General features: G+C 42.7%; 1 protein-coding gene across 3 annotated transcripts; it reads left to right on the top strand.

Moving 5' to 3' along the window:
- The first annotated feature begins 752 nt into the window (after positions 1-752).
- Positions 753-24,750, top strand: Rnf19b (ring finger protein 19B). 3 transcript variants are annotated; one of them, XM_063236002.1, is made up of 9 exons: positions 759-1,541; positions 13,138-13,343; positions 15,768-15,912; positions 17,177-17,339; positions 17,815-17,929; positions 18,970-19,110; positions 20,116-20,323; positions 22,943-23,074; positions 23,930-24,750. In XM_063236002.1, exons 1-9 carry the CDS (start codon positions 910-912, stop codon positions 24,387-24,389), a joined length of 2,202 nt encoding a protein of 733 aa, XP_063092072.1. In that variant the 5' UTR covers positions 759-909; the 3' UTR covers positions 24,390-24,750. The 3 variants fall into 3 exon arrangements, with proteins under 3 accessions (XP_063092074.1, XP_063092072.1, XP_063092073.1); XM_063236003.1 differs by having other exon boundaries at positions 761-1,541; positions 15,771-15,912; XM_063236004.1 differs by lacking the exon at positions 22,943-23,074 and having other exon boundaries at positions 753-1,541.
- The last annotated feature ends 609 nt before the right edge of the window (positions 24,751-25,359 follow it).

Raw genomic sequence — 25,359 nt, 5'->3', positions numbered from 1 at the left:
GCTGACTCCGAGGACCTTTGTGAGTTCAAGGCCGGCCTCGGTTCAAGGCCAGCCTGAACTGCATAGTGAGACCCTGTCTCAAAACACCAAAGAAAAGGGCTGAGGGTTTAGCTCAGTGGCACAAGCGCCTGCCTAGCACGTGCAAGGTTGTGAGTTCAATCCCTGGTACAAAAAAGAAGACAGTGTTAAATACTAGCTTAAGAAATATGAACTATCAGATCCCTTGTAGCAGCACCATACACTGTGTTCAACGAATATGTTCTCTGTTAACAAACTCTGTTTGCAGGGCTAGGGATGTGGCTCGATGGCACAGCGCCTGCCTGGCAAGCGCAAGGCCCTGGGTTCGATTCTTAGTACAAAAAGAAAAAAGTTACAAAGGAAACTAATGCTGTTTGTCTAACAAACATCAGCAGAAATGCTATGAAATGGATCAGCTGAGAATCACCGCCGTCAGGTCAAGCCGGGTCTATTTTTACTCCAGATCTGTAAGGAACAGAGCTCCACAAAATCCTTGGGCCGATGACCGGGGCAACGGAATCCGCGGTGGAGACCAGGAACAGCGGCCGGCGGGTCTGGCTAGCTGGGAGCGTCCCCAACATGGCTGAGCTGGAAGCTGGACCGGCCGGAGGCGGGGCTTTACCTCGCGCTCCGGGCCCCGCCCCCGTCCCGGCCCCGGCCCTCCCAGCGCCGCCGGGTGGCGGCGGAGCGGGTTGTGAGGTATCCGAGGCCGGCGCCTGCGCAGTGGCCCGAGCGTGCGGGGCGGAGGCTTTATAACCACTTCGTAGCTGCTGCTGGGTTTGTAATCTGCGAGAGGGCGGCCGAGGCGCGGCGGCCGGGCGCCGGCTGGGGGCGCGGAGGCAGGACCTGTAGCGGCGCGGGACGCCGCTGGCCCCTCGGCCCCTGTGGGCCATGGGCTCCGAGAAGGACTCCGAGTCGCCGCGCTCCACATCCCTACACGCGGCCGCACCCGACACCAAGTGCCGCAGCGGCGGCCGGCGCCGGCGCCTCACCTTCCACAGCGTCTTCTCCGCCTCGGCCCGCGGCCGCCGCGCCCGGGCCAAGCCCCAGGCCGAGCCGCCGCCCCCGGCCGCGCCGCCACCGCCCGTACCGGCCCCCGCCGCACCCCAGGCCCCGCCGCCAGAAGCGCTGCCCACCGAGCCGGCCGCCGAGGCCGAGGCGGAGGCCGCGGCAGGCGCGGGGCCCGGGCTCGAAGATGAGGCGGCGGCGGAGGGCGGCGGCCCGGGCGCGGAGGAGGTGGAGTGCCCGCTGTGCCTGGTGCGGCTGCCGCCCGAACGGGCCCCGCGCCTCCTCAGCTGCCCGCACCGCTCGTGCCGCGACTGCCTCCGCCACTACCTGCGCCTGGAGATCAGCGAGAGCCGGGTGCCTATCAGCTGCCCCGAGTGCAGCGAGCGACTCAACCCGCACGACATCCGCCTGCTGCTCGCCGACCCGCCGCTCATGCACAAGTACGAGGAGTTCATGTTGCGCCGATACCTGGCCTCGGACCCGGACTGCCGCTGGTGCCCGGCCCCGGACTGCGGGTGAGCGCGGGGGCGTGGCCGTCGTGGGCGCGGGGCTGCGGCCAGGGCCCCCGCCAGGGTGTCCGGCAGCGCGGAGACAGGAGGGCTGACACGCGAGGAGAACCGAGCTACCACTGCGGCGGGTGGTGACCAGTGGCCAGCCATCCGCAATCCCAGGCTTATGGGCTGAAGGCACCCAGCACCCCGCCCCTGCCCAAGGAGTTGAGGTGGGGGCTGAGCTGTGGTGAGGGGAGTGGAGCTGTCCATCGAGTTAGAAGGGGCGGTGTTCTGAATTCGTGAAGGCCTCTCTCCGTGCAAAGGTGGGCGACAGCGCTTCATGAGAGGCTAGGACATATTATATAGCAAAGAAGGGAGTGAGGATATCATTCTGAAGGGGCAGCACTAGAGGGGTGTGTCCATTTAGCCAGGGCACACGTAGCAGCATTGCAGGAGAAGGCGTTTTTCCTGAAAGTTGGGATAGAGGAAGAGGACTGCTCACAGGCTCTGGGGGCACGTTGGGCGCTGTGTTCTGTGCCAGGCTGTTGGAAGGCACCCACTGGTTTTTACTTTGCTGCCTTGGACATGGTGATGGGTGGTTCAGAGAACCAGTGGAGCAGAATGAAGAATGCCCAGGGGTTGATTGTTGGTAAAAGAAAATGTGTTTGCCAGCGCCTTCGATCTTGATAACTGTCATTTTAATGCACTATGTATGCTTGATTTCAAAGGTCAGTGAATTAAAATATGCTGTATCTGCAGAGCTGAAATATCACCAGGTATTCTCAGGGAAAGCATTCAGTAGAAATTCAACCACCACCACCCCTACCCCATTTAAATTAAAATTAGTTTATTTTCATATAGCCCATGATTGTGCATGTTGCCAAGAGGAACTCATCTAAATGGTTGGGAGTCAGACTGCCATTGCTTGCTCCATGACCTTGGGCAGAACATTTTATTCTTGTGTGTCATGTTTTTGGGGCAAGAAACATGCTTGGGACTCCTTGCAGTGCATAAATATAATGCTCATAAAAAGCTGTGTGCTCCTTTGCTTCAAAGGAGTGAAGGGCTTAATTGTAGCCTGTGTATCAAGACCAAGTTGAGACATCCATGATACTGCTGTTTGTCTTTCGAAAGAAGCTATTTTTTGAGTGTCTGAGTGAAGAGTTAACTTTTTTTAATCTGCTAAACTTGTTTAGAAATGGATGTATTATTTAACTTCACCGAGAGATGGGGTTTCTGAATTACTCTGAAAAGCGGTCAAAAGCACACTAAATATGGTAGATCACTTTCACTTTTGGTTAGTGAGTATTAGAAGGAAGAGTTCTTGTAAATGGTGAAGGATCTATTTTTCCTTTTTTCTTTCTTCCTTTTTTTTTTTTTTTCTTTCTTTCTTTCTTTTGGTGGCACAGGAGACTGAATCCAGACATATTTCTTTTTTTTGAGGTTGGGCTTCCCTGAGTAGCCTAGGCTGTCTTTGAACCCCTCACCCTTAGGTGTAGCTTGGATTACAGGTGTCTGCCACCATGCACTGCTATCTGGTGGCCTTACTGACACTAAGAGATTAATTTGTATGGTTTCTAAGTTTTGCAGGTGCTGATGATCTATTTTCTGAGCCAAAAAACTGAGGATGCTGTCTGCTTTTTTGGTGTTGTTTTGTTTTGTTTTTTGGAGATAGAGTCTTATGATGTAGCCCAGGCTGGCCTCAAATTTGCAGCAATCCTTTTGCCTTAGCCTCCTGAGTGCTGGGATTACAGATGTGCACCATTACACCTGGTTTTTTGAAATAGTGTATTAACTCCTTTTATTGAGACATGAGCTTCCTTTAAACTTTGCAAAGTGTAGCATCTTTATGGGAAAGCCCCTCTTTTTTATTTTTGTGAAGTTTTGCTCACATCAGTAAAAATGGGCAGAAATTAATTTGAAAGCTTAGTAATAACTCTACACCATTACTAATTTGAGAGTTAATTAAAGAATTAGGCCATTTCTTAATTTAGCCAACTATTAAGTTTGTATCATCCTGATTTTTTTAATTAGCCAAATAATTATAATGATCACGTATATACATTTTTCCCCCTGTGTATTTCTATGGATGTAAAAAGGTAAAATTTGGGGTAAGAAAGCAAGCTAGTATCCAAATACCTGTATATCCTGTATAATTTGATTCTCACAACATTGTGAGATTTGCTGTAGTGTTACAGATGATGATTGAGTAACTTCTTCAGTGTCATATAACTAGTGAGTGATGGAACTGTGCTTGGAACACTAGTCTTAACTCCAGTAAAGGCCAGTAGTCTTTCCAGTCTGTTTGAAAAACATACCCAGTATCCCAAAAACATTGTCCACATAGCTTTCATTACTGGGGATGCTCCTGTTTGCATGTTTCTTTATGTAAAGCCTAAAGACAATATTGAGAGTCAGCAATGCTAGAATCCAGTTTCTTCTCTGGTTCCTTTGTGATACCTCTTTTTTTTTTTTTTTGCTTTTCTATTTTATTTTATTTTTTTCTACTTATTTATTCTTTGAGATAGGGTCCTGCTATGCAGTTTAGGCTAGACTTGAGCTCACTTTGTAGCCCAGGCTGGTCTCAAACTTGCAATAATCCTTCTGCTTCAGCCTCCCAAATGCTGGGATTGTTGGCATTTGCCACCATATCTGTCTTTTTCTTTTTTTGAGACAGGGTTTCACTGTGTAATTCAGGCTAGCCTTGAACTCCTAGTGATTCTTCTGCCTCAGAGCCAGGCTACAGACAAACACTGCTATTTGTCTTTCAAAAAGCTCTAGACTACAGGCATGAACCACTGTGTCCAGCCTACTTTATTTTGCTTACCCAAAATAGGCCTAATCCTTCCCTGACTTGAGGGACATACTTAATGTTTGCAATGTATTTTAAAAAATTAATTTGAATGTTAATTTGAAGGCAGTTTGATAGTGAATAACTTTAAAGTTATATCACTTCCCTAATGAGTGTCTTAAGTTCTTTAGGGATTTGACCAGAAGTTTTGTTTTGTTTTTTTGGTACCAGGGATCAAACTCACAACACAACCTCACGCTTGCCAGGCAGGCACTTATGCCACTGAGCTAAATCCCTGGCCCAAACAGTAGTTTTTTGGAGGGGTTTTTTTTTGTTTGTTTGTTTTTTTATTATTGTTGTTGTTTTGTTTTTTTTAACCAGTAGTTTTGCTATTCTCTAGTTCAAGCAGGCCTTGAACTCACTATGTGACCCAGGCTGGCCTGAACCCATCATGGTGATTTTCCTGCCTCAGCCTCTTGTATACTGGAATTATAGATGTATGCTACTAGGCCTGGTTCTTGCTATGTCTTTAATGCTAGGAGGTTGTGGTTCCTATTTGTTTTTTAAATTGAGTTCTGTTTTCTAGGGCTTGGTAAAAATCATAGGTTATACTAGAAAAGAAGCTCTAAGCGCCAGTTATCTCTTGCCACACCAGACCATGTTTACTGCCAACAGATCAAATTATGAAGTCTTCCTGGTGTGTGTGTTTGTATTAGATTGAGGGGGGCATGCCAGTGATCTTACAGAATTTTGATCATTAGCTTTACTGTAACTACTCATGTTAATGAGAACACCATAAATAAAGAGATTCACTGTTTTTTAACAAAATATCTTTAGAACAGAGTTTTGAATATTTTTTCATATTTAAACATGATTTTTGTTCATAAATAAGAGAAGAAATTATTTTATATACTAAACTAACAAGTATAATCTTTAAAATATACATCCAAATGAGATAAAATTAGTTCAAAATAGAAATAACAGACATTTTACATTTCTTTATAGTCTTCAGAGTATAATCTTATAAAGATATAATTTCATGATGATAAATGCATTTTGTAAAGGAGAAACCAGTTCTGAGAAACTTAAATGTGAGGTTTAATGTTTTATAGCTAATAACTAGTATAGTTGATTTGTTATCCTTTTGGATCTCTGCCAAAGGATGTTTTCAGAAACACCCAAATGATGTAACTACCGTATTTTCCTCTCAAGTGCTTTATTGACCATCTTTAAACCCTTTCAGAATCTCTGGATGAAGGGTAAACAAAGTAGGCAACAAAATTTCCTGGTGTATAGGGAAAGATCATCTGTACAGCTAGCCAAGAATAAGGCTGTCTTGGCCTTAGTTATTTGTGTAGGTCTGTCCCTGCAGCCTCTCCATGCTGCCTTGTCACCTAGAGAGTCCCATCTCCCACTTGACTCTGGGAAACAGATCAGCTATTGACCTTCCCAGGCCACTCCCAAACCGGGAAGCTTCTGTTCATTCCCAGCACATTTATGGAGAAGAACAAACACTATGAATGTGAAATTTCAGTTGCTGAAGGAAATTATTTTTCCTTTTTGAAGCCTTGCTAGATCTGCCCAGCCCCACACACCCCATTTTGTACCCTCCCTTTCCCCTTCTGTGCTGGGAATTGAATCCAGGACCTTCTGTATGCTAGGCACTCTGCCCTTGAGCTACATCTCCAGTCCTGTTCGTTTATTTATAATTTTGAGACAGAGGCTCACTAAATTGCCAGAGGTTCACCTTCAACTGGTGGTCCTCTTGCCCATCCTCCTGCCTCAGCCTCCTCAGTAGCTGGGATTACAGGCTTTTGTGCTCAGCTTCAGATCTCTTCTCTTAATTTGACTCCTTATTTGCAGTTCCACAACTTTACCTTGCATCCTCCCTGTCCCTACTTCCTTCAGCCCAATGTATCTTTCTCATATTTGCCAAAGTACTCATTCTGAAGTGGAGTAACAGTATCACTCTCCTGCATGAAACTATTCACTGACTAACTGACCTAACTCCTTAGTGTCTGTAATAATTCATTTATTTGGTCTAGCTTTATCATTTAACATCTTTATCATCTCTAAACATCTTGGGGTTTTTTTTTTTTCCTTTTTTTTTTTTTAACCTACATCAATATTTCCCAAGGTATGTTATAGTTTGAAAGAAAAACATTTTGGTTTTCTTTTTTTGGTACCAAGGATTGAATTTACAACCTCGAACTTGCCAGGCTGGTGCTTATGCCACTGAGCTATATCCCTGGCCCTAAAAGAAAAATATTTTGTGATCAAATAAGCTTGGAAAATAATGGGTTAAGCAAAATAAAATAAGTGTATTTTTGAGCTATTTAGTCTTTAAACTCGTTAATGTACATTGTAAGTTTTGTTAATATGCACTGTAATATCTTCTCCAAACTTAGATCACTAGAGAATGTTTTTGTTTGTTTGTTTGTTTTCTGTAACATCTTAGGACTTATACCAATTTGCCATTTTCTGAATTCTTTAGTAATTACCACTCTGGCTTACCTTCTTAAACACTGAATTTTATCTTCAGTATAGATTAAGAACTTGCATTTCTAGAGTAGGACAAACCGCATGTTCAAAGCATTTCATTTAGGTTCTAGAAGAATGGAGGGAAATAATTATATTATGAGGAGAAAGGTAAAGAGCGAGAGCAGCAGTGTTCTTGGAGGAGAAACAAAGATGAGTAGGCAAGAATAAAATAGATAATCCAGATAATCACTCAGCATACTTTTTTTTTATAGTTTTACTTTGTAGTTCAGGTAGGCCTTGAACGCACTAGGTAACCCAACAGAGATCCTCCTGCCTCAGGTTCCCAACTACTGGAATTACAGACATCCACACCCAGCTTCAGCAGACATTTTTGAGAATGATGCAGTGTAAAGCCCTGGTGTATACTGGCTATCACAGAAAGGATTTAGACATGGCCCTCTTTTGTCTTTTGTTTTTCTGCACAAGGTCTCACTATGTAGCTAAGGCTGGCCTCCAACTTAATATTCTTCTACCTCAGCTTCCTGAGTACTGGGATGTAAGATGTACCTCACAGCACTGAGTGAGACATGGTCCTCTTTACAGGGAGTTTGACTTGGTTAGGAGGCAGAGAATAGGTAAAAAAATTACAAATTTTAATGTAATACTTGCTTTTTGAGGGGAAGAGTATTGCGATTGAACCAAGGGCTTTACACATGTTAGGCAAATTCTCTACTACAGAACTATGTCCCCAGAACAGGTATTACAGGTATTATGGTGGTAACATAATACCTGTAATCCCAAGACTCAGGAGGCTGAGGCAGGATTGCCTGGAGCTCAACTACATAGTGAGACCCTGTCTCAAAATAGGGGCTGGGGATGTGACTTAATGATAGAGCTCTTGCCTTGCATGCACAAGGCCCTAGGTTCAATCCCTGGCACCATGTATACACACAAACAAGTATATCTTAGATGAAAGAACAGTAGGTTTTGCATGCTACTATCCAGAAAGATCTCACAGAGGAGACAAGATGAATGTACAGAAACAAGCATTTAAACTTGAGTATTACGAGCAAATGCATAGATGTCTAAAAATATAGGATACTATCCTATGCCAACTACTCAGGGAGGCTGAGCCAGGAGATGCATAAGTTTAAGTCCAGGCTGAGCAATTTAGGGAGAACTTGACTCAAAAAAAAAAAAAAAGCTGGGAATATAGCTCAGCCCAGGGTCAAATACCAAGCACTGGGCAGGTATAGGGAGGATGAGACCATTCTGTCTGGAGTCTGGGTTGGTTAGCTTCTGATCACATATTGTGGGTAGCATGGTCTGAAAAGTGGCTAGAGATCAGTCTGGAAAGGTAGACTAGGTTCTAGCTCATAAACACATCCAAGTCATATAAAATAAAAAATAATTTTAGGGTTGAAGGACTTTTTTCTCTTTGGTCCTAGTGAACAAACTCAGTACTTCACACATGCTAGGAAAGCCTTTACCCTTGGGCTCAGTACTCTTTTATCTTTTGTTGAAGAATTATAATTTTTTTCTTTTTAAGACAGCGTCTTACTATTTAGTTAAAGCTGGCCTTAACCTCACTGTGTACCCTAGGCTGGGCTCTCAAACTTGCCAGGGATCTTCCTGCCTCGGCCTCCTGAGTGCTGGGATCATGGGCATGTGCTACCACTCCCTGCAGTTTTTGAAAATGTAATTAATTTTTTTGAGATTGTTTCAGTGTTTAGTTCAGGCTACCAGTTAACTCACTATGTAGCCCAGGCAGGCCTTGAACTCTGAGAGACCCTTCTGCCTCAGCCTTCTGAGTGCTGGGATTACAAGTGTATGCCCCTATACCCAGCTGGTTGAAGGATGTTAAACAAGAGTAAGTCATGGTAGAAGACCTGTAATAGAATTTGGATTTTGAGCGCAGCACAGTGACCATTGATAAGAAGGCTCTGGCCTAGAGTTGGGTCTGAAATAGGGCTAGAGAAAGGAAGACAGTGAAGTGTACGGCTTGTTGTGACATCCTGACTCACATCTACCATCCTCAAACCTATCAGGGTCCACTTGTAAATGGTTAATGTCATTAAGTCATGTGATTGGAGATGAGCCGTACAGACACAACGTAGGGACACATTTTGTTAACTCTGGTTCTGTTGGAGTATAAGCAAATTTATACTGATGGAAGATACTTTCTCCTAAGACTGAAGTTAAAGTAAAGCTGTCTAGTCTGTCATGTGGTATTTCTAAAAATTTAAGATATTAAAATGAATACAAGTGGTATGAACTGATAGGAAAAAAGGTGTCTGTATTCTTAGCATTTAATTTTCTGTACCCTCCTTTTAGCTTCTAATTAATAAATGAGGTAAAGCTAAAAGAGCAGAGTAGGAACATGTTCCAAGATAGGACACAGGAGGGAAGGAACAAAGTGGTAAGGGCAGATTTGGTCTCAAGAAGGAAGGTTTTTTCCAATCACTAGGGAAGATTTGTCTGTTTAGAAATTAGAGGTATAAGCTGGCATGGTGGCACACACCTGTAATCCTAGCACTTGTAAAGCTGAGGCAGTGGAGGGGGAGGGCTGGGGATTTAGCTCAGCGGCATAAACGCCTGCCTTGCAAGCAGGCAGTCATGAGTTCGATCCCTGGTACTGAAAAAGACAAAAAAAAAAAAAAAAAAAAAAAAAAAGCTGAGACAGTGGGATCACCAATAATTCGAGGCCAGCCTGGACTACATAGTAGATTTAAGGCCAGTTTGAACTACATAGCAACAACCTGTCTCAAAAAACAAGAACAAAAAAATTAGAGGTTTACCTCTAAGATGAGTTTATAGGCATTTTCGGATTAGTGGTACCATGGATCCAGGAACTGTGATATGTATCAAAAACGATGAGCACCAGACAAACGGTTTTGGCTAGAAAGAGTAGCAAGTCACAAAGTAGTTGACACCAGCATTTTCTATCTTGAGCACCAAGTCTCGAACAAACAACTAGTACTAAAACAAAGTTTTCACATCAAGATGGATCAGGTACCGAGCTGGGTAAGTTCCAAAACAGCCAAGTACTAAGGTATTACTATATAGTACTTAGCTATAGTAAGGAAACGGATACATGTTTTGTTTTGTGGTTTTTGTCTTTTTGAGACAGAGTCTCACTATGCAGTTCAGGCTGGCCTTGAACTCACTATGTAGCCCAGGCTGGCCTCTCGGCTTCCCAAGGGCTGCGATTACAGGCATGTGCTGCTCTGCCTGGCAGGAATCAGATACATGGGTAAATTGAAGAATGTTGTTGAAAGCCGGAGAAGACCTACAGTGCCCTAGGGAAAGTCAAAAAACCAAAGCAAGAGCAGTTCTCTGTCATCATCCAACACAGGTATTTTGAGCAGGAGTCCAGTGAGACTGGAGACAAGCACATAAAAACAGATAATTACAATGTAATATGTAAGTGTTACAGTTGCGTACTGGCAGACTAGCCAATCACTTGCCTAGAGAGGTTAAGTAGATGTATAGAGAAGGTGACATTTAAACTGATTCTTAAAGGCGTATTTACCAGGACCAAGAAGTAGGAAAAAAACATTCGTAGGCAAAAGAAATGGAATATGCAAAAATCAGGACATGTAGGACAGTGTGCCATGTTATTATACTGTGTCAAATAGTTTTTAGGATGTGTAGCTGGCTATGGTGGCAAGGGTTATAACCCCAGCACTTGGGAGGCTGAGGCAGGAGAATTGCTACAAACTCAAGGCCAGCCTCGACTACCTAGTGAGTTCAAATCTGAACTACATAGCAAGACCCTGTTTCAACAAACAAATGTATTTTTTTTTAAAATGCATAAAATGTGTTTAGCTACACTTGAAGGTAGCTAAACACCTATCTTCCATCTATTTAGGGGACAGAAACTGAGATCTAGAGGATTTAGTTAGTTGAGTGTTATGCAGTGTGAGTCAGAGCCTAGACTGGGTGTCCCAAATGGGAATGCCAAGTCTTATTCCCCAAGAAATTCTGTGTCATAGTAATAGATTGCTATGCATTCATGAGGATTGGAGTTGTTTCACTTCCTTGGAACGAAATTGCACAATCAAAATTGGCTTCTTGGTGTTTGCCCTTTCCCCATATGCTTCATCCTCATGCCTGAGAAAATTGAAGAAATCAGGGAATCCCTATGCACAGCAGGTAGAAGTGGGCTAATTCTGTCCAGATAAAGATAATGTGAATTTGGAAGATGGATGCAGCAATACCGCTGTACCTTGGTCGTCACAGACAAAAAGAAGGCAGAGAAATTGAAGCGGTCCCTGCCTCCAGGTTTGGCAGGGAAGGAACTAAAATGAACCATACATAGTGATTTGACCTGTATTTTAAAAAAAGGAATCTCAGTGGTATATTCTTAATGTGTATATACTAGGCTGTGGATTCAATCCCTAGTACTTAGAAACTTAAGCAAGAATCTCAATATTTGCCCCCACCATGTGATGTAGGAATGGATCCTGAAGTGTTCAAGGCATCCTGACGAGTAGTCGATTTAATTTGTACACTCAGAAGTACTTTTAAACTGGGCACAATGGCACATGCCTGTAAGTCTCACGTTCAGGAGGCTGAGGCAGGCAGATAGCCATGAGTTGGAGGCCAGCTTGGGTTATATAAGCAAATTCAAGGCCAGTACTAAATAGTGAGACCCTGTCTGAAAAAACAAACAAGCAGAAGCTGTCTTATTTCTTACCTGCCTTTCCCATTTAACACAAAATTGTAGCAGTAGCTTTGTTCAGGAGACACATTGTTTATCTTTAGTAGCTATTTTGCCAGCTAGGTGGGGTAAGTTTGCTCAGAACTCCTACAGGATGTGAATCATTTACATTCACAAATTGACCTGTTCTCACTTTGTTCTTTCTGAGAAGAACTTTGTAATAGTTTGTATCGCATGACATAGGAAATATGACATCATTTATATTTACAGTGTCATCCTCAATTTTCAGAATCTATGACAAGCCTGAGAACTTTGAGTTGCCTTGTTGAACATCTAATACAAGCTAGAATAAATCCAAGAAAATCTTATCATCCATTTGCATAAATTGTTTGAGGTTTTTGGATTGGGGGAATGAACATGGAATAGTAGACAACAGAGCAATATCTAAGACTCCAATTGTTAGTCTATTTAAAAATTGTGCTGAAACCTTTCAAAACTTTCTACTTGTTTCTCTAAATTAATTTCCTAAAATACTTTGTCTAAAACAAGTGGCTACTTGGTAAGGCAATCTGAGCATTTAGCTGACATTTAGAATTAATCAGGAAGGCCAGGCATCGTGGTACACACCTGTAATCCCAGCACTCAGGAGGCTGAGGCAGGAGGAACACTGGGTATGGGGCCAGTCTAAACTACAAAGTGAGACCCTGATCCCTCCACTTGCACACAAAGAATTAATCAGGAAGAGTAATAGTAAATGCATTGCTTATGGGAAACTTATTCTTAGTAAAGAAATGTGAATTACAAGTAATGGTGGGTGCTAGTGCTGAGAAATTTTGAATTGTTTATCTGTGTGCCAAGAATGTATAAGAGAGAATACTATATAATGAGGTAGGTAGTACTTGTGAATTTTGAATGCTGTCAAGAAAAAAAGACACTGAAAGGTATAGAATTGAACTGGGAAAAAAGGAACATGGAAAGATAAAACTAGCTCTCAGCAGAAGACGACCACCAGGCCAGGTAGGGCTGTTGTCTCCCAAGCTGTGGTTGGATTGGCTCCACTGCAGAAGTTACCATGAGAAAGTATACTTGCTTTAGTATTTGTAATAGCTGTGTACTTGACAAGGGTTCTCAGGGCTGGGGATTTAGCTCAGCGGCATAAGCGCCTGCCTTGCAAGTGTGTGGGTCGTGAGTTCCGATCCCCGGTACCGATAAAAAAAATGAAACATGAAAATGAAAAATGGAAAAAATGAAAAGAAAAAAGTGTTCTGTTCTTTCGTGTAAACAAATTCGGACCTCTAAATATAGCAAACCATCGAAAGGAAATAGTTTTATACCTTGTTATTTATGAAACTAGCTGTGGCAAGCCGCGACTCCTAAGGCAGCTTAAACTGATTGAATCAATGCTAGGAATTCACATTAAATATGGTATTTACTCCCACTTTTTTTCAGGAAATAAACTGTTTTGGGAATATCAAAAGCAAATGTACTTTCTCACACAAAATTGGTCAGACCTTACTCTCTGTGTGTGTGTGTGTGTGTGTGTGTGTGTGTGTGTGTGTGTGTGTGTTCTTTGCATTGCATATAGAGGCAGGATGGTGCCAAACAGTATTCACCCTGGTGAATAATATCTGTCTTGGTTAGATCATTCTTACCTTACTGGTATCTTTTCCTGTTTCATTACTCAGTTATGCTGTAATTGCCTATGGCTGTGCCAGCTGCCCAAAGCTAACCTGTGAAAGAGAAGGCTGCCAGACTGAGTTCTGCTACCACTGCAAGCAGATATGGCATCCAAATCAGACCTGCGATATGGCCCGTCAGCAGAGGGCACAGACACTGCGAGTTCGGACCAAACACACTTCAGGTCTCAGTTATGGGCAAGAATCTGGACCAGGTATAAGTTGGCATTATCTCATTGTCTCTTTATTTGGTATTTCATAATGTGAGCCCAATTGGAAAAGATTATCTTATTATATGACCTCAGTATTCTTGTGATCCAAAAACAGAAAATATCATTTATTTCTTTTTTTAAATGCAGTGCTGCAGGGGTTGAACTCATATACTATACCTCTGAGCTACATCGCCACTTGTCGTTGTCTTTGTTGTTGTTGTTGAGATGGGATGTTGTCAGGGTGTCCTTAAACTCCTGGGTTCAAGCAGTCCTGCCTCAGATTCCTAGGTAGCTGGATCACAAGCATACATACTACTGTGCCCAGCTTAGTTTTACTTTTCAGGGGGCAGGGGCAGGGAGACAGGGTCTTGCTATCTAGTTCAGGCTGGTCTCAAACTCACAGAGATCCTCCTGCCTCAGTCTCTCAAATGCTGGGATTGCAGGCTTGGTTGTACTTTTAATAATACATTATATTTGAAATGTAACTTCCCTCTCTGGCTATTATATGTTATCCCAGCCACATAAAATTGAAATAAAACAAAATTTAAAAATTTTTTTTTGTCTTTTTCCTTTTTATCGGTACCAGGGATCGAAATCACGACTGCCTGCTTGCAAGGCAGACGCTTATGCCGCTGAGCTAAATCCCAGCCCCCAAAATTAAAATCTTAAGTTTCCTCCTTTTTAATGAGTAGATCTTAGATTGGAGAACAATTAGGTCCTTCCTTGAGGACCTTTTTCAGTGTTCTCATTGTGAGCAGAAAGACTTCTAAATAGTATTAATTTGTACTTTTTGCCTTTTACCTTAAAGTGCATCAGTGTTGGGGGCTGGGGATTTAGCTCAGCGGCACAAGCGCCTACCTTGTAAAGCAGGCAGTCGTGAGTTCCAGCCCTGGTACTGATAAAAAGGAAAAAGACAAAAAAAAGTGCATCAGTGTTTTAGATGTAAGGTGTAGATTTTAGAAAAGGAAATACCAGTAGAGATTAAGGATTAACATTAAAAAGAGACTGCCACACTTTCAGTTCCAGCCTTCACAGTTAGAGTAAACCTATTTTAAAGTGTAAAGCCGGACATGGTGGTGCACTCCTGTAATCCCATCACTCAAAAGGCTGAGGCAGGCAGATCTTCCTGTAATCCCATCACTCAGGAGACTGAGGCAGACAGATCTTCCTGTAATCCCATCACTCAGGAGGCTGAGGCAGGCAGATTTTTGCAAGTTTGAGACCAGCCTAGACTATAAAGTGAGCCCAAGGCCAGCCTGAACCACATAGGGAGACCCTGTCCCTGTCTCAAACACACACACACACACACACACAATACGTGTCAATGGATTTATTGCTGTTTATGATGTATCTTAATTTCACTGATGTCATTTGGGAGAGGCTAGTGGGAACAATTTTACCATTCACTTTTCCTGGCTCAGAATAATCTCCTAAGTTATCATTTTACTAAGATAGTTTCTAGCTAGCTGTGAAAATTACCAGGTACATGCTATAACAGCATACACAGTGGTTTTAACATTTTGAATTTAAAGATATCGTGAGAAGAAGCAGTGATGCACACCAGCACTTTAGGAGACTGAGGCAGGAGGATCAGAAGTTCAAGTCCCACACAGGCAACTTAGTGAGACCCTGTATCAAAATTAAAAGAGCTAGGAATATAGCTCAGTGCAAAGATCTAGGGTTCAATCCCCAATAACTGAGAAGGAAACAAGATAATGAGAGTATGATGGGAACAGACTATGGATTTGTTAATAGCAAGTTACAGTAATAATTGTTGAACCTGAAAAGTTAGTGTACTGAACTAACAATTATCAAAACTTAGAGCCACACCGGGTGTGGTGAGGCATAGCCATCATCTCAGCTACTCAAGAAGCTGAGGCAGGAAGACCACAAATTCTAGGCCAGTTTGGGCAACTTAGCAAGAAGGCACTCTGTCTCAAGATAAAAGTAAAAAAAAAAAAAGGAAAGGAAAGAAAGAAAAAGGTCTGGAAATACAGCTCAGTGGTATAGCATTCCTGGGTTCACCCCTAGTTCCACAGCAACAAAAGACGCTTGAAGCAATCCCAGGCTGCAGGTTGCTCTTGCCATAGCACTCTGCTTTTAAATCTGCCAGTCTCTTGGCTGGTGGAAGTTCTATTTTTCTTAGAACCATTTTTCTTTCTAGGGAACTCTCCTGTGCAAAATGTGAGTCAAGTGCTATATAAGATGTCAGTTACTGAATAGGCAGCTCAGTATGAAACAGGATCTGTTACATGAAAATTCCTGAGCTCCAGACATAGCCAACCTTCCAGAAAAATGTGTTGCATACTTTGGAATTCTCAGTCAAGAGTTCTTGACTTCCTCATCTCCTATGTATGCCTTTAGGTACAACTAAGGCAAACTAGGTGTAACTGGGGATATTTTCCTGCCCATTCTTCTTCCCCCCAGCAGATGACATCAAGCCATGCCCACGCTGCAGTGCTTATATTATCAAGATGAACGATGGAAGCTGTAATCACATGACCTGTGCGGTGTGTGGCTGTGAATTCTGCTGGCTTTGTATGAAAGAGATTTCAGACTTGCATTACCTCAGGTGAGATAGAAAATACAGTCCCTTGTTTTCATGGTATTATTCTCTTAGCCATTTTGAAAAAAAGATGTAGTTGTTTAGTCATTACAGAATAAGGAAGCTATGAAAAGTGTCTTTGATGCACCCTCTGATCATGTTTTTCTCTAGCTCAGCAACCTCCTGGCATCATTTCTGTTACCTTCTAGAATGTGTCTCATTCACCTCTAGTGTGGCTTTGAAAGCTTTCCCCAATCTAGCTCTAATCTATTTTTCTAGTCATGCTGTGTTTCATACAACCTGAGCCTGCTGTTCCCTGTGTCTCTTTTTATTATTTTGGCTCTCTATCATTCTTATTTTCTGCCTCATTCTTGACTGGCATTCCTTTATTGCTTTCATTATAAATGCCATCACTACTTTGTATATATGTCTAGTCCTACTAAACTATGACTTTTATGGTTTATTGTATGTAGTGAGTTTCCAAAGACCTGAGTGAAAAATAATATATTCTTCTAGAGTAAATATTTAGAAACTTTGTCATGTGGTGTTCACTGTGTGTACAGAAATACCTCACCTTCAATTTAGTGAACATTTCAGTATTCACTATGTAACAGTTGTTAGGGACATGAGAGTGAATATGACATGATTTCTACTTTCAAAATTGCTTATCCTCGGGGCTGGGGGTTTAGCTCAGCGACATAAGCACTTGCTTGGCAAGTGCGAGGTCAGGAGTTTGATCCTCGGTACCAAAAAAAAAAAAAAAAATGCTTATCCTGTTGGGTACAGAAGATAGCACAAAGGGAATGAGGAACAAGAATCAGGCACAGCAGGGTTGAGTGTAAAAGTATTCAAACCAGGAGTATCAAACTAAGATAAAGAATATGATAAGCTTTTTATCATTTCCTAGAAGCAACGTGTTCACTAGCTACAGGGCACAGTGCATTTAAATGAGATGTCAAGTGCACAGGCTACACAGAATCCCAAGCGTCAGTCAGGAAACTGGATCACTGTTAATGGGTCAAGGAAGATAGAGTTCAGTCGGGGAGGAGGAAAAGGAGTTTCAGTTGTGGAGACCTGTCTTTACCAAAAGCTACTAGGAGCCAAGAGCTCTAATAGTCTGGGCTTATCCTTTGCCCTCCTTGTGTAATACACTTGTTTCCTGTCACCTCTGGTAACTTAATCACTCCTATTGAAAAAAAGCTGGTGCTCTTATCAAGTCCTCTGGTGGTCATAGCTGTGTTTATAAAATTGACGTGAAATTGACGTTAATTTCAGCCTGTTTCCTCTGTAGTCCCTCTGGCTGTACATTCTGGGGCAAGAAGCCATGGAGCCGGAAGAAGAAAATTCTTTGGCAGCTGGGCACATTGATTGGGGCTCCTGTGGGGATTTCTCTCATTGCTGGTATTGCCATTCCTGCCATGGTCATTGGCATTCCTGTTTACGTTGGAAGGAAGGTAAGACATGCTGAGTTCGGTGCCTGTTCCACCATCAGGCTTGTTGGCAAAGGTTCAAGGAAAATGAGAAAAGTTTATACTTATTTCAGAGCTGTCTGAAAACCAGCTGGTTCCTAGCTAAAAATGACTTAAATTTATTAAATAAATTTAAAAATAAAAACAAAAAACATGAGATTTGAAAGTTCTTACTAACATCCTGGTCCTGGCTTGTCTTACTGACTAAAAATGAAATGCTTACTTCATTCCCCTGAATGCTTACTTCATTCCCCTGATCCATGTCCCTCTGCGTGGACATGGATACACGTCTGTGTAGTTTATGTATTCCTGGTCTGAGTTAGGTTAAAATTTGAGAAAGTTAGGGTTGAGGGTATGTTTTAAGATATGTAACTTATAAATGAGCATTCACTTGTCCTTTATTTCTGGCAAAATACTGGTGTCCTAAACTGCTGATCTGGATTTTCTTTTTTATTCTTAGATTCACAGCAGGTATGAAGGGAGGAAAACCTCCAAACACAAAAGGAATTTGGCCATCACAGGAGGAGTGACTTTATCGGTCATCGCTTCCCCGGTGATTGCGGCTGTCAGTGTTGGTAAGCTAGACAGGCCCATGATTTCTCTGCTACTTTTCTAGCCATACCAGTCCAGCCAGCTGGCCAGCTGTCCATCCTTCATTATGCCAGACTCACCTTGGTAGTTAACTCTACTTGATACTTTTCTGATTATTTTTTGGCTATAGTAAATTATTAGAGTCTGTCTTTCATTTAGTGCCTGGAACTGTCTGGTACACAGAAAAAGTTGAATTAAAGAAAACTGCCTTCAGCTCTAGCTTTTTATCCCTCTGTTTCATCATCTTGCCATGGGACTCAAAAAATTGAAGACACAATATTTTGGGAGGCATAAGGATTTGCCTTAGAAAAATAACATACAACTAACATTTCTTCATGTGCCAGGAATGGTTCTGATGTTTTGCATGTATCAATTCGTTTAACCCTCACAGTCCTCTCAAACACAGCATGTTCATAAACAGAAGGGTGCAGTAACTTTCCCCTGGTCATTTTGCAAGACACTCTTCTGAACTCACAATAACAAAGCCCTCCTACCTCACATAGAGCAGTTTTTTTGTTTTGTTTTGTTTTTGTTGAGATGGGGTCTCTATATAGTTCAGGCTGGGCTTGAATTTGTGGTGCCTCTCCTGCCTCAGTCCCCTGAGTGGAAGGATTACAGGCACCTGCCACTATAACTGGTCATAGTGTAATTTTGGAATTAACAGTGTGGAGGGATCCTGAACTCCAGTAGCCCCTTATTAAATGTTATATTCTTCATTGTTCCTACTCAGTGAATAAAAGAGAGGAAGTAGAAACAGTACATATTTGTTGGGCACTGCATACATTCTCATCAGCTCTGGGAGAGTAGGTCCGTAGTCAAGCAGCCAGTGAACTGGAGCTAAAATTCTCAGCCAGACCTTTCTGATTGCAAGTCAGATTGTCATCTGTTACATCAGGCAGCCTTTTTGAGCTCCCCACTGTCTTTCTTGGCCCTTTGTAAAGCGCTTTCTCTTTGCCCAGCCTTGGATGATTTACGGCAGTTGCAACCTGATGGCCTGCTGACATGCTTCCATCTCTTCCCGTAGGAATTGGTGTCCCCATTATGCTGGCATATGTCTATGGAGTTGTGCCCATTTCTCTCTGTCGGGGAGGTGGCTGTGGAGTTAGCACAGCCAATGGAAAGGGAGTGAAAATTGAGTTTGATGAAGATGATGGGCCAATCACAGGTAAAAAGATTTTTATTTCCATTGGAATTCAAAGAACACAAGATAAAAATTAATAAAATTCAGTACATTTTACAGAGAGCTTGTCTTTGAATTATTTTAGATAATGAGCTTTGCAGGGGTAAAGTATTTTTAGCTTTTCATTTCTTTGTTCCAGAACTACTAGGTTAATTCCTCTGATACTTGTCTCTATATGGCAGGTACAAACTAGTAGGATTCGAAGTAACTCCAAGTATGCTGGTGGCAGTAGTGATTATAATAAAGCCTGATATCTGAATGGTACTTTATAATTTTCAAAGGACTTTACATAGTTATTATCTTACTTTTTACAACAGTTTTCTGAAGGGGGAGGGCAAGGGCTATTATTATCCCTATTTAAATGAGAACTTCTTAAGCTTTTATTTTAGTAGCTATTAAGAGCTTCTGCAGAGAAGGTACTAGAACAAGTCTTGACTTCTACTTAAATGTTGTTTTCACTTTACCATTTTAACTGACCTGGACATAGAGCCCCCCAAAAGTTTTTCAGGCTTCCTCCAAGAATCCACATATCACCTAAACATATTTTGAAATCTCCAGTTTAATTAAAGGGAGCTACAGTGTAGTGGAAATAATATTAGACTTGGAATCACAATTTTAACTTGGTGTGACTGTGACTTTGGTGTAGTCATTTAGTTTTAAATTCTGATTTCTTTGTCTAAAAGTGAAGCTATTAGTACCTAGTTAATGTCAAGATTAAATACAAACCTATTAAAACACCCAATGTTTGATGGTTGCATATAGTAGCTGTTTATTGAGTGAATATCTTAGTACTTCTCTATATGAAAATCGTGCACTCTGAAGAGTTATTGCACAAAAATGCCTACTAAAGGACTGGGGATATAGCTCAGTGGCACAGCACTTGCCTGGTAAGCGAAAGGTTGTAAATTCAATTTCCAGTACCAAAAAATGCCTAATAAACTGTTTTGATGCTGTGCTGTCTCAAATTGAGGTGTTTGGTTCCATCCACAGTGGCTGATGCCTGGCGAGCCCTCAAAAATCCCAGCATTGGGGAAAGCAGCATTGAAGGCCTGACTAGTGTGCTAAGCACCAGTGGAAGCCCTACAGATGGACTCAGTGTAATGCAAGGCCCTTACAGTGAAACAGCCAGCTTTGCAGCCCTCTCAGGGGGTACGCTGAGTGGTGGCATTCTCTCCAGTGGCAAGGGAAAATACAGCAGGTAAGCAAAAAAGTAATTTCTAACAGAAATAGCTGAAATTATAAGTGATACTAAGCCATCTATACCAGGTCTATTCCCTACACTGTCTCTGTTTGATTTAATGGTCAGAGGTGTTTTCTTCTACTTTGAACAAAGTTAGAGTTCTTTCTGTTGTGCCATAGCTGCTCCATGTAAAGAATAATCTTGACTTAGATCCTCCCTCTACTGCCTTGGGCTGTCTGCTTCGAAAAGGGGAAGAAACAGACTTTTGTTTTGCTTTTTGGGGTTTTTTTGGTATTGTTTTGTTTTTTAATCTTTTTGAGACAGGGTTTTACTATGCATTTTGGGCTGGTTTTGAACTCACTTTGTAACCCAGGCTGGCCTCAAACTCACAGCAGATCCTCCAGCCTCAGTCTCCCACATGCTGGGATTACAGACATGGGTCACCATGACTGGAAAAATGCATTTTTTAGAATTCCTGAGGTTGGTTCTTGATTGGGCTAGTCATTGGCTTCCAGTGAACAACAGTTATACTGTATCTTATTATACCAGTACTATGGTCCTTGTAACCTTCCTGTCCCCATTTGATAGACAAAGATCAATTCTATGAATTTGTATTGAGAATATGTAAAACCTATGACTTTCATCATTTAGACAAATCAGAATATATTCAGAGGGGTTGACAAGCAGTTGATTCACTGAGACGAGCAGCCTGGGGAGGGGCGCAGGTGGAGCAAAGCAGTGTAGGGCGGTAGGGAAATGCTTACCTTCAAACATCTCAAGGCCTTCAGCTAGGAAGAGGATTAGATTTCTGTGACTTACACCAAAAAGATTAAAATAACTAGACAGAAATAATTTTGGTACAGTATTGAGAATATAGGAAGTGTTTAAAGTGAGACTAGATGACCATTTGGCTATTAAAAGTATTTAAGGTGAGCTAGATCTTACAGCTTTGTGCCTGTCAGTCACCTGGGCACCTCTTAAAAAAGATTTTAGGGCTCATCCCAGAATTAGTAACTCAGAGTCCCCTGCAGTGGGACCTGGGGATGGTTTGTGATTAGAAAAGGCTCCCTGGTGAGACTGTCTTACATAGCACATGACCCAGTAGCTGGGAACCAGGGAAGTAGGTGGTGTGGCCTTTGCCAGCTGAGAGCGAATCTGTGCAGCTACAGCTGTGGTCCCTGACCAGGTGCGCTGTCCTTTGCACGCCCCTCATTTTGCTGCCCTTACCATACCTCAACACATTCTTTTGTTGTCATTTTGTTTGTTTTGATTTTGGTTTTGTTTGTTTTTTTGAGATTGTCACTATGTAGTTCAGGCTGGCCTTGAACTCACTATGTAACCTATGTTGGCCTCAAACTCTGTGATCTCCTGCCTCAGCCTCTTGAGTGCTTGGGTTTACAAGCATGTGCAATCACGCCTGGCTTCCTCAGCACATTGTTGAAGGGCACTTGAAGTAGAGAAAGAGAGCAAAGGTACAAGTGCTTGGATGGAGGCTGCTGCTGACTGTGTCCCATGACTCTGATGTCAGTTGTGAGGGGAATCCCACCCCCATATGCTGGAGCTCTCTGAAAGCCAGCTTCTCTTAAAAGAGCAAACAGACATAATTGGAGAGTGACTTGCTGAAACTGCAGCTTAGCCAATCCAGCTGTTCCAGTTCTGTGAAAGCCTTTCTTTTATAGGAAGTGAATGAGTCAGATGGGTTTGACTGTGAAATCCATTATGAGGAAAATTTAAGTGTGCAACAAAATGGTGTTAAAACCAACAAAGGAAATAGTTATGGGTCTCAGCTATGAGACACCATTGGGAACGTGCTGCTCTACAGAGCGGGGAGGTTAGCTCTGATGATGAGTCCTTCAGTCCTATAGCTTGGAGGTAATTTGATTGCTAAGTGTTTGAATTCCTATTATGTCCAAGGCCTAGAGGATAATGTGTGAATGAGGTATAGTCTTTTTTTGTAGAGCTCACAGAGGAGTGGAAAAGAGGTACACAAATTGGTGAGTGGGAGATGGCTGTGGAAGTACTTAATTGAAAGTGGCTGATTTGTTGGACCAAGGGAAAATTGTATCTCTTGTTGTTAAGGACTGAATATAACTTTTTCAGGCAAAGAAAGGAGAAAAACTTCAGAGAAGGCTTCCAGGGAGTAGCATGTACAAAGCCATGGAGGTATAAAGTATAAATTTAGAATGACTATGATTTGGGACCTACAATGAGAGATGGAACTGGAAAGAGAGCTTCCTGGCAGACCAGGAAGGCCCTAACTTCCTGTTGGCAGGAGGCAGCCAAGAGTTAGAGAACTGCCAAAGTGACAGATCTCTGTCCACACTGGCACTGGTCTGGAGGCTGTTTGACTTGGGCTGAGGGCCTATGGGAAAGATAGCCCTGTGGTAATTATCCAGGCAGCCTATGTTGAAGGCCTGAAGTAAAGCAATGGTAGTGGGTTAGAAAGGAGGGGACGATTTCAATAGATATTTGAGAGAGAAAATGTGTGGGCATGTGTTTGAGCTGTTTGACAGTTGGAGATGATCAGACAGATCATCACAAATTCGCAAGAGAATAATGGAAGAGATGTGTGCCAGGAAGCAGTCTTTCTCAGAATGCCAGGTCTCGTATTAACTTGAACGTCCCCTCTTTACACAGGTTAGAAGTCCAAGCCGATGTCCAAAAGGAAATATTCCCCAAAGACACAGCCAGTCTTGGTGCAATTAGTGACAACGCAAGCACAAGAGCTATGGCCGGTTCCATAATCAGTTCCTACAACCCACAGGACAGGTATGTGACAGCCGGCTGCCAGGAACAGGGTGCATTGGATTGTGTCTGGTGGGCACTAGGTCTCCCGAAGCTCACTGCCTCCTTTACGCCCCATCTAGCAAGCTATGTCATGGGCCTTGTGATTTAATTCACTGAGCAAGTTCTTGGTCCTGGAGTGTTTGGCATGACTTGGTTCTTATTAGCATTTGATGTTTAGAAATTCCTTCCTTCCTTCCTTTCAGCCTTCTCTCCATCCTCCACTCCCACCACCACATGCCTGCTCTTAGTGTAAGTGTACCGTTACTCACATAGAACTTAAAAAGTGCTGGATTAGTGTTCATCAGTCTCTGTGAGTCTAGAGTTTCTGCTCTCTGCTTCTTGATATGGTTTCCTTGGCCTTTCTTTGTTTCATTTTGAGCAGTGTGTCTGGCTGGTGGGATTGCAGTACTTCTTAACTGTCTGGTTTCTAATTGTGACACAGTGATAAAAAGGCATAAATCTTTCACTTTCATATTTTGAGTGAGATAGATAGTATGAGGTTCTGGCCCTCAGTTGACACTTAGAAGCTGTGTGTAGATGTTTAAGGAGAGTTACTGAGGGGGTGTGCACATGCGCACACAGCAAAACATGAGCTCTAGTTCGCTGTTTACCCATAATTTTTTTTTTTTTTTTTTTGTCTTTTTCCTTTTTATCGGTACTGGGGATCGAACTCACGACTGCCTGCTTGCAGGGCAGGCGCTTATGCCGCTGAGCTAAATCTCCAGCCCCTTACCCATAATTTTTAATTTCGTTGTTCTGAACCCACAAACTGCTTTTACCAACAGGTATAGCATGCTCCATGCCCATGACTCAGCACAGTGGCTTTTGTCTCCACAGAGAATGCAATAACATGGAAATCCAAGTGGACATTGAAGCCAAACCAAGCCACTACCAGTTAGTGAGTGGAAGCAGTACGGAGGACTCACTCCATGTCCATGCTCAGATGGTGGAAAATGAAGAAGAAGGTAGTGGTGGAGGTAACAGTAGCAATGAAGAGGATCCTGCCTGCAGACACCAAAGCTGTGAACAGAAAGACTGCCCACCAAGCAAAGCTTGGGACATCAGCCTGGCCCAGCCGGAGAGCATCCGCAGTGACCTGGAGAGCTCTGACACGCAGTCAGACGATGTGCCAGACATCACCTCAGATGAGTGCGGCTCCCCCCGCTCCCACACTGCAGTCTGCCCTTCCACTCCCAGAACCCAAGGTGCACCGAGCCCAAGTGCCCACAAGAGCCTCTCTGCCCCAGCCGAGGGACAGACTGTCTTGAAGTCAGAAGGTGCAGAAGCCAGAGTATGAGGTGGAATGAATGCTCCTGTTGTGAGAAGCACATTTGTAACTGCATCTTTTGAAACCTTTTACTTTTTTTTTTTTTTTTTTTTTTTTTGGGAGGGGGGGTATGTGTTTTATTTCAGAGATTCTCTGGTCACATTTTCCCCAGGGAAATTCTGAGACAGTTGCAATTTCTTACCAGATAAAAGATAAAAAGAAATTTTACCCTTAGTTCTCCCCATACCTTTTTTAGTTTTAATTTATTGGTTAAACTGGTATTGGCATCTGTAAGGTGTGTCAAAGAGTGTACATATGTATGTGTGTATATTGTATGTATGCTAACATATTAATGAAGGACACATTTTAATAAAGATATCTCATAATTCAACTCATCTCAGTTTCCTTGGCTTAGATAGTCCAACAGAGCCAAGTGTTTGAAGCAGAACACACACCACATTTTTGGTAGTCTCTGAAGATGAGGTTTTCTAACAGCAGGAAAGAAGGATTGCACTCAAGTGCAACTACAGCGCTGTCACTTATAAACCAGTTACTCTCCTAACATGACAGCAAGCAAAGCAAGGCCTGATGTGGACTGTGCAGTCAGACTGAAGAATTATTAGCTGAGTCAGCTGGCTAGGGAAGCAGTAGATGGAAACGAACTTTGTTTGCCCTCTAGAGGCAACTTTGTAGTTTCCCTGTAAGAGCTTCCCTTATTCTCTTCTGCACTGTGGTGGCTCCTCATCCTGTGCTGCAGAGGGGGAAAGAGCTGGCAGTCCCAGCAGCTCTGCAGAGGTGCCTCAGTGAACAGTGCGTGGTTACAGGTTGAGGAACAGACTAGGCTCACTAGAGGGAAAGATGCACTGACTCTGCGTGATCACCAAACTGGCACAAGCCTCACTGTGCTGTCAGGTACATGCCCTCTGCTCCACAAAGCTTTGTTTTGCCAGTCTAAGGCAGAGAGAGTAAGAAATCTAGGATTTATAGTGAAAGGAAAAAA

The sequence above is a fragment of the Cavia porcellus genome, unplaced genomic scaffold (assembly GCF_034190915.1).
Source record: "Cavia porcellus strain 051 isolate PalLab524CR breed Dunkin Hartley unplaced genomic scaffold, mCavPor4.1 scaffold_25, whole genome shotgun sequence".
In the NCBI taxonomy this organism is placed as follows: domain Eukaryota; kingdom Metazoa; phylum Chordata; class Mammalia; order Rodentia; family Caviidae; genus Cavia; species Cavia porcellus.
This window is presented reverse-complemented; position numbering and strand designations above follow the sequence as displayed.

Bases quoted from the DNA above. Each gene is read 5' to 3' on its own strand.
- Rnf19b (XM_063236002.1), top strand. From the start codon at position 910: ATGGGCTCCGAGAAGGACTCCGAGTCGCCGCGCTCCACATCCCTACAC. The intron at 1,542-13,137 runs GTGAGCGCGGGG...TTCATTACTCAG, and splicing joins TGCCCGGCCCCGGACTGCGG to TTATGCTGTAATTGCCTATG. The intron at 17,340-17,814 runs GTAAGACATGCT...TTTTATTCTTAG, and splicing joins CTGTTTACGTTGGAAGGAAG to ATTCACAGCAGGTATGAAGG.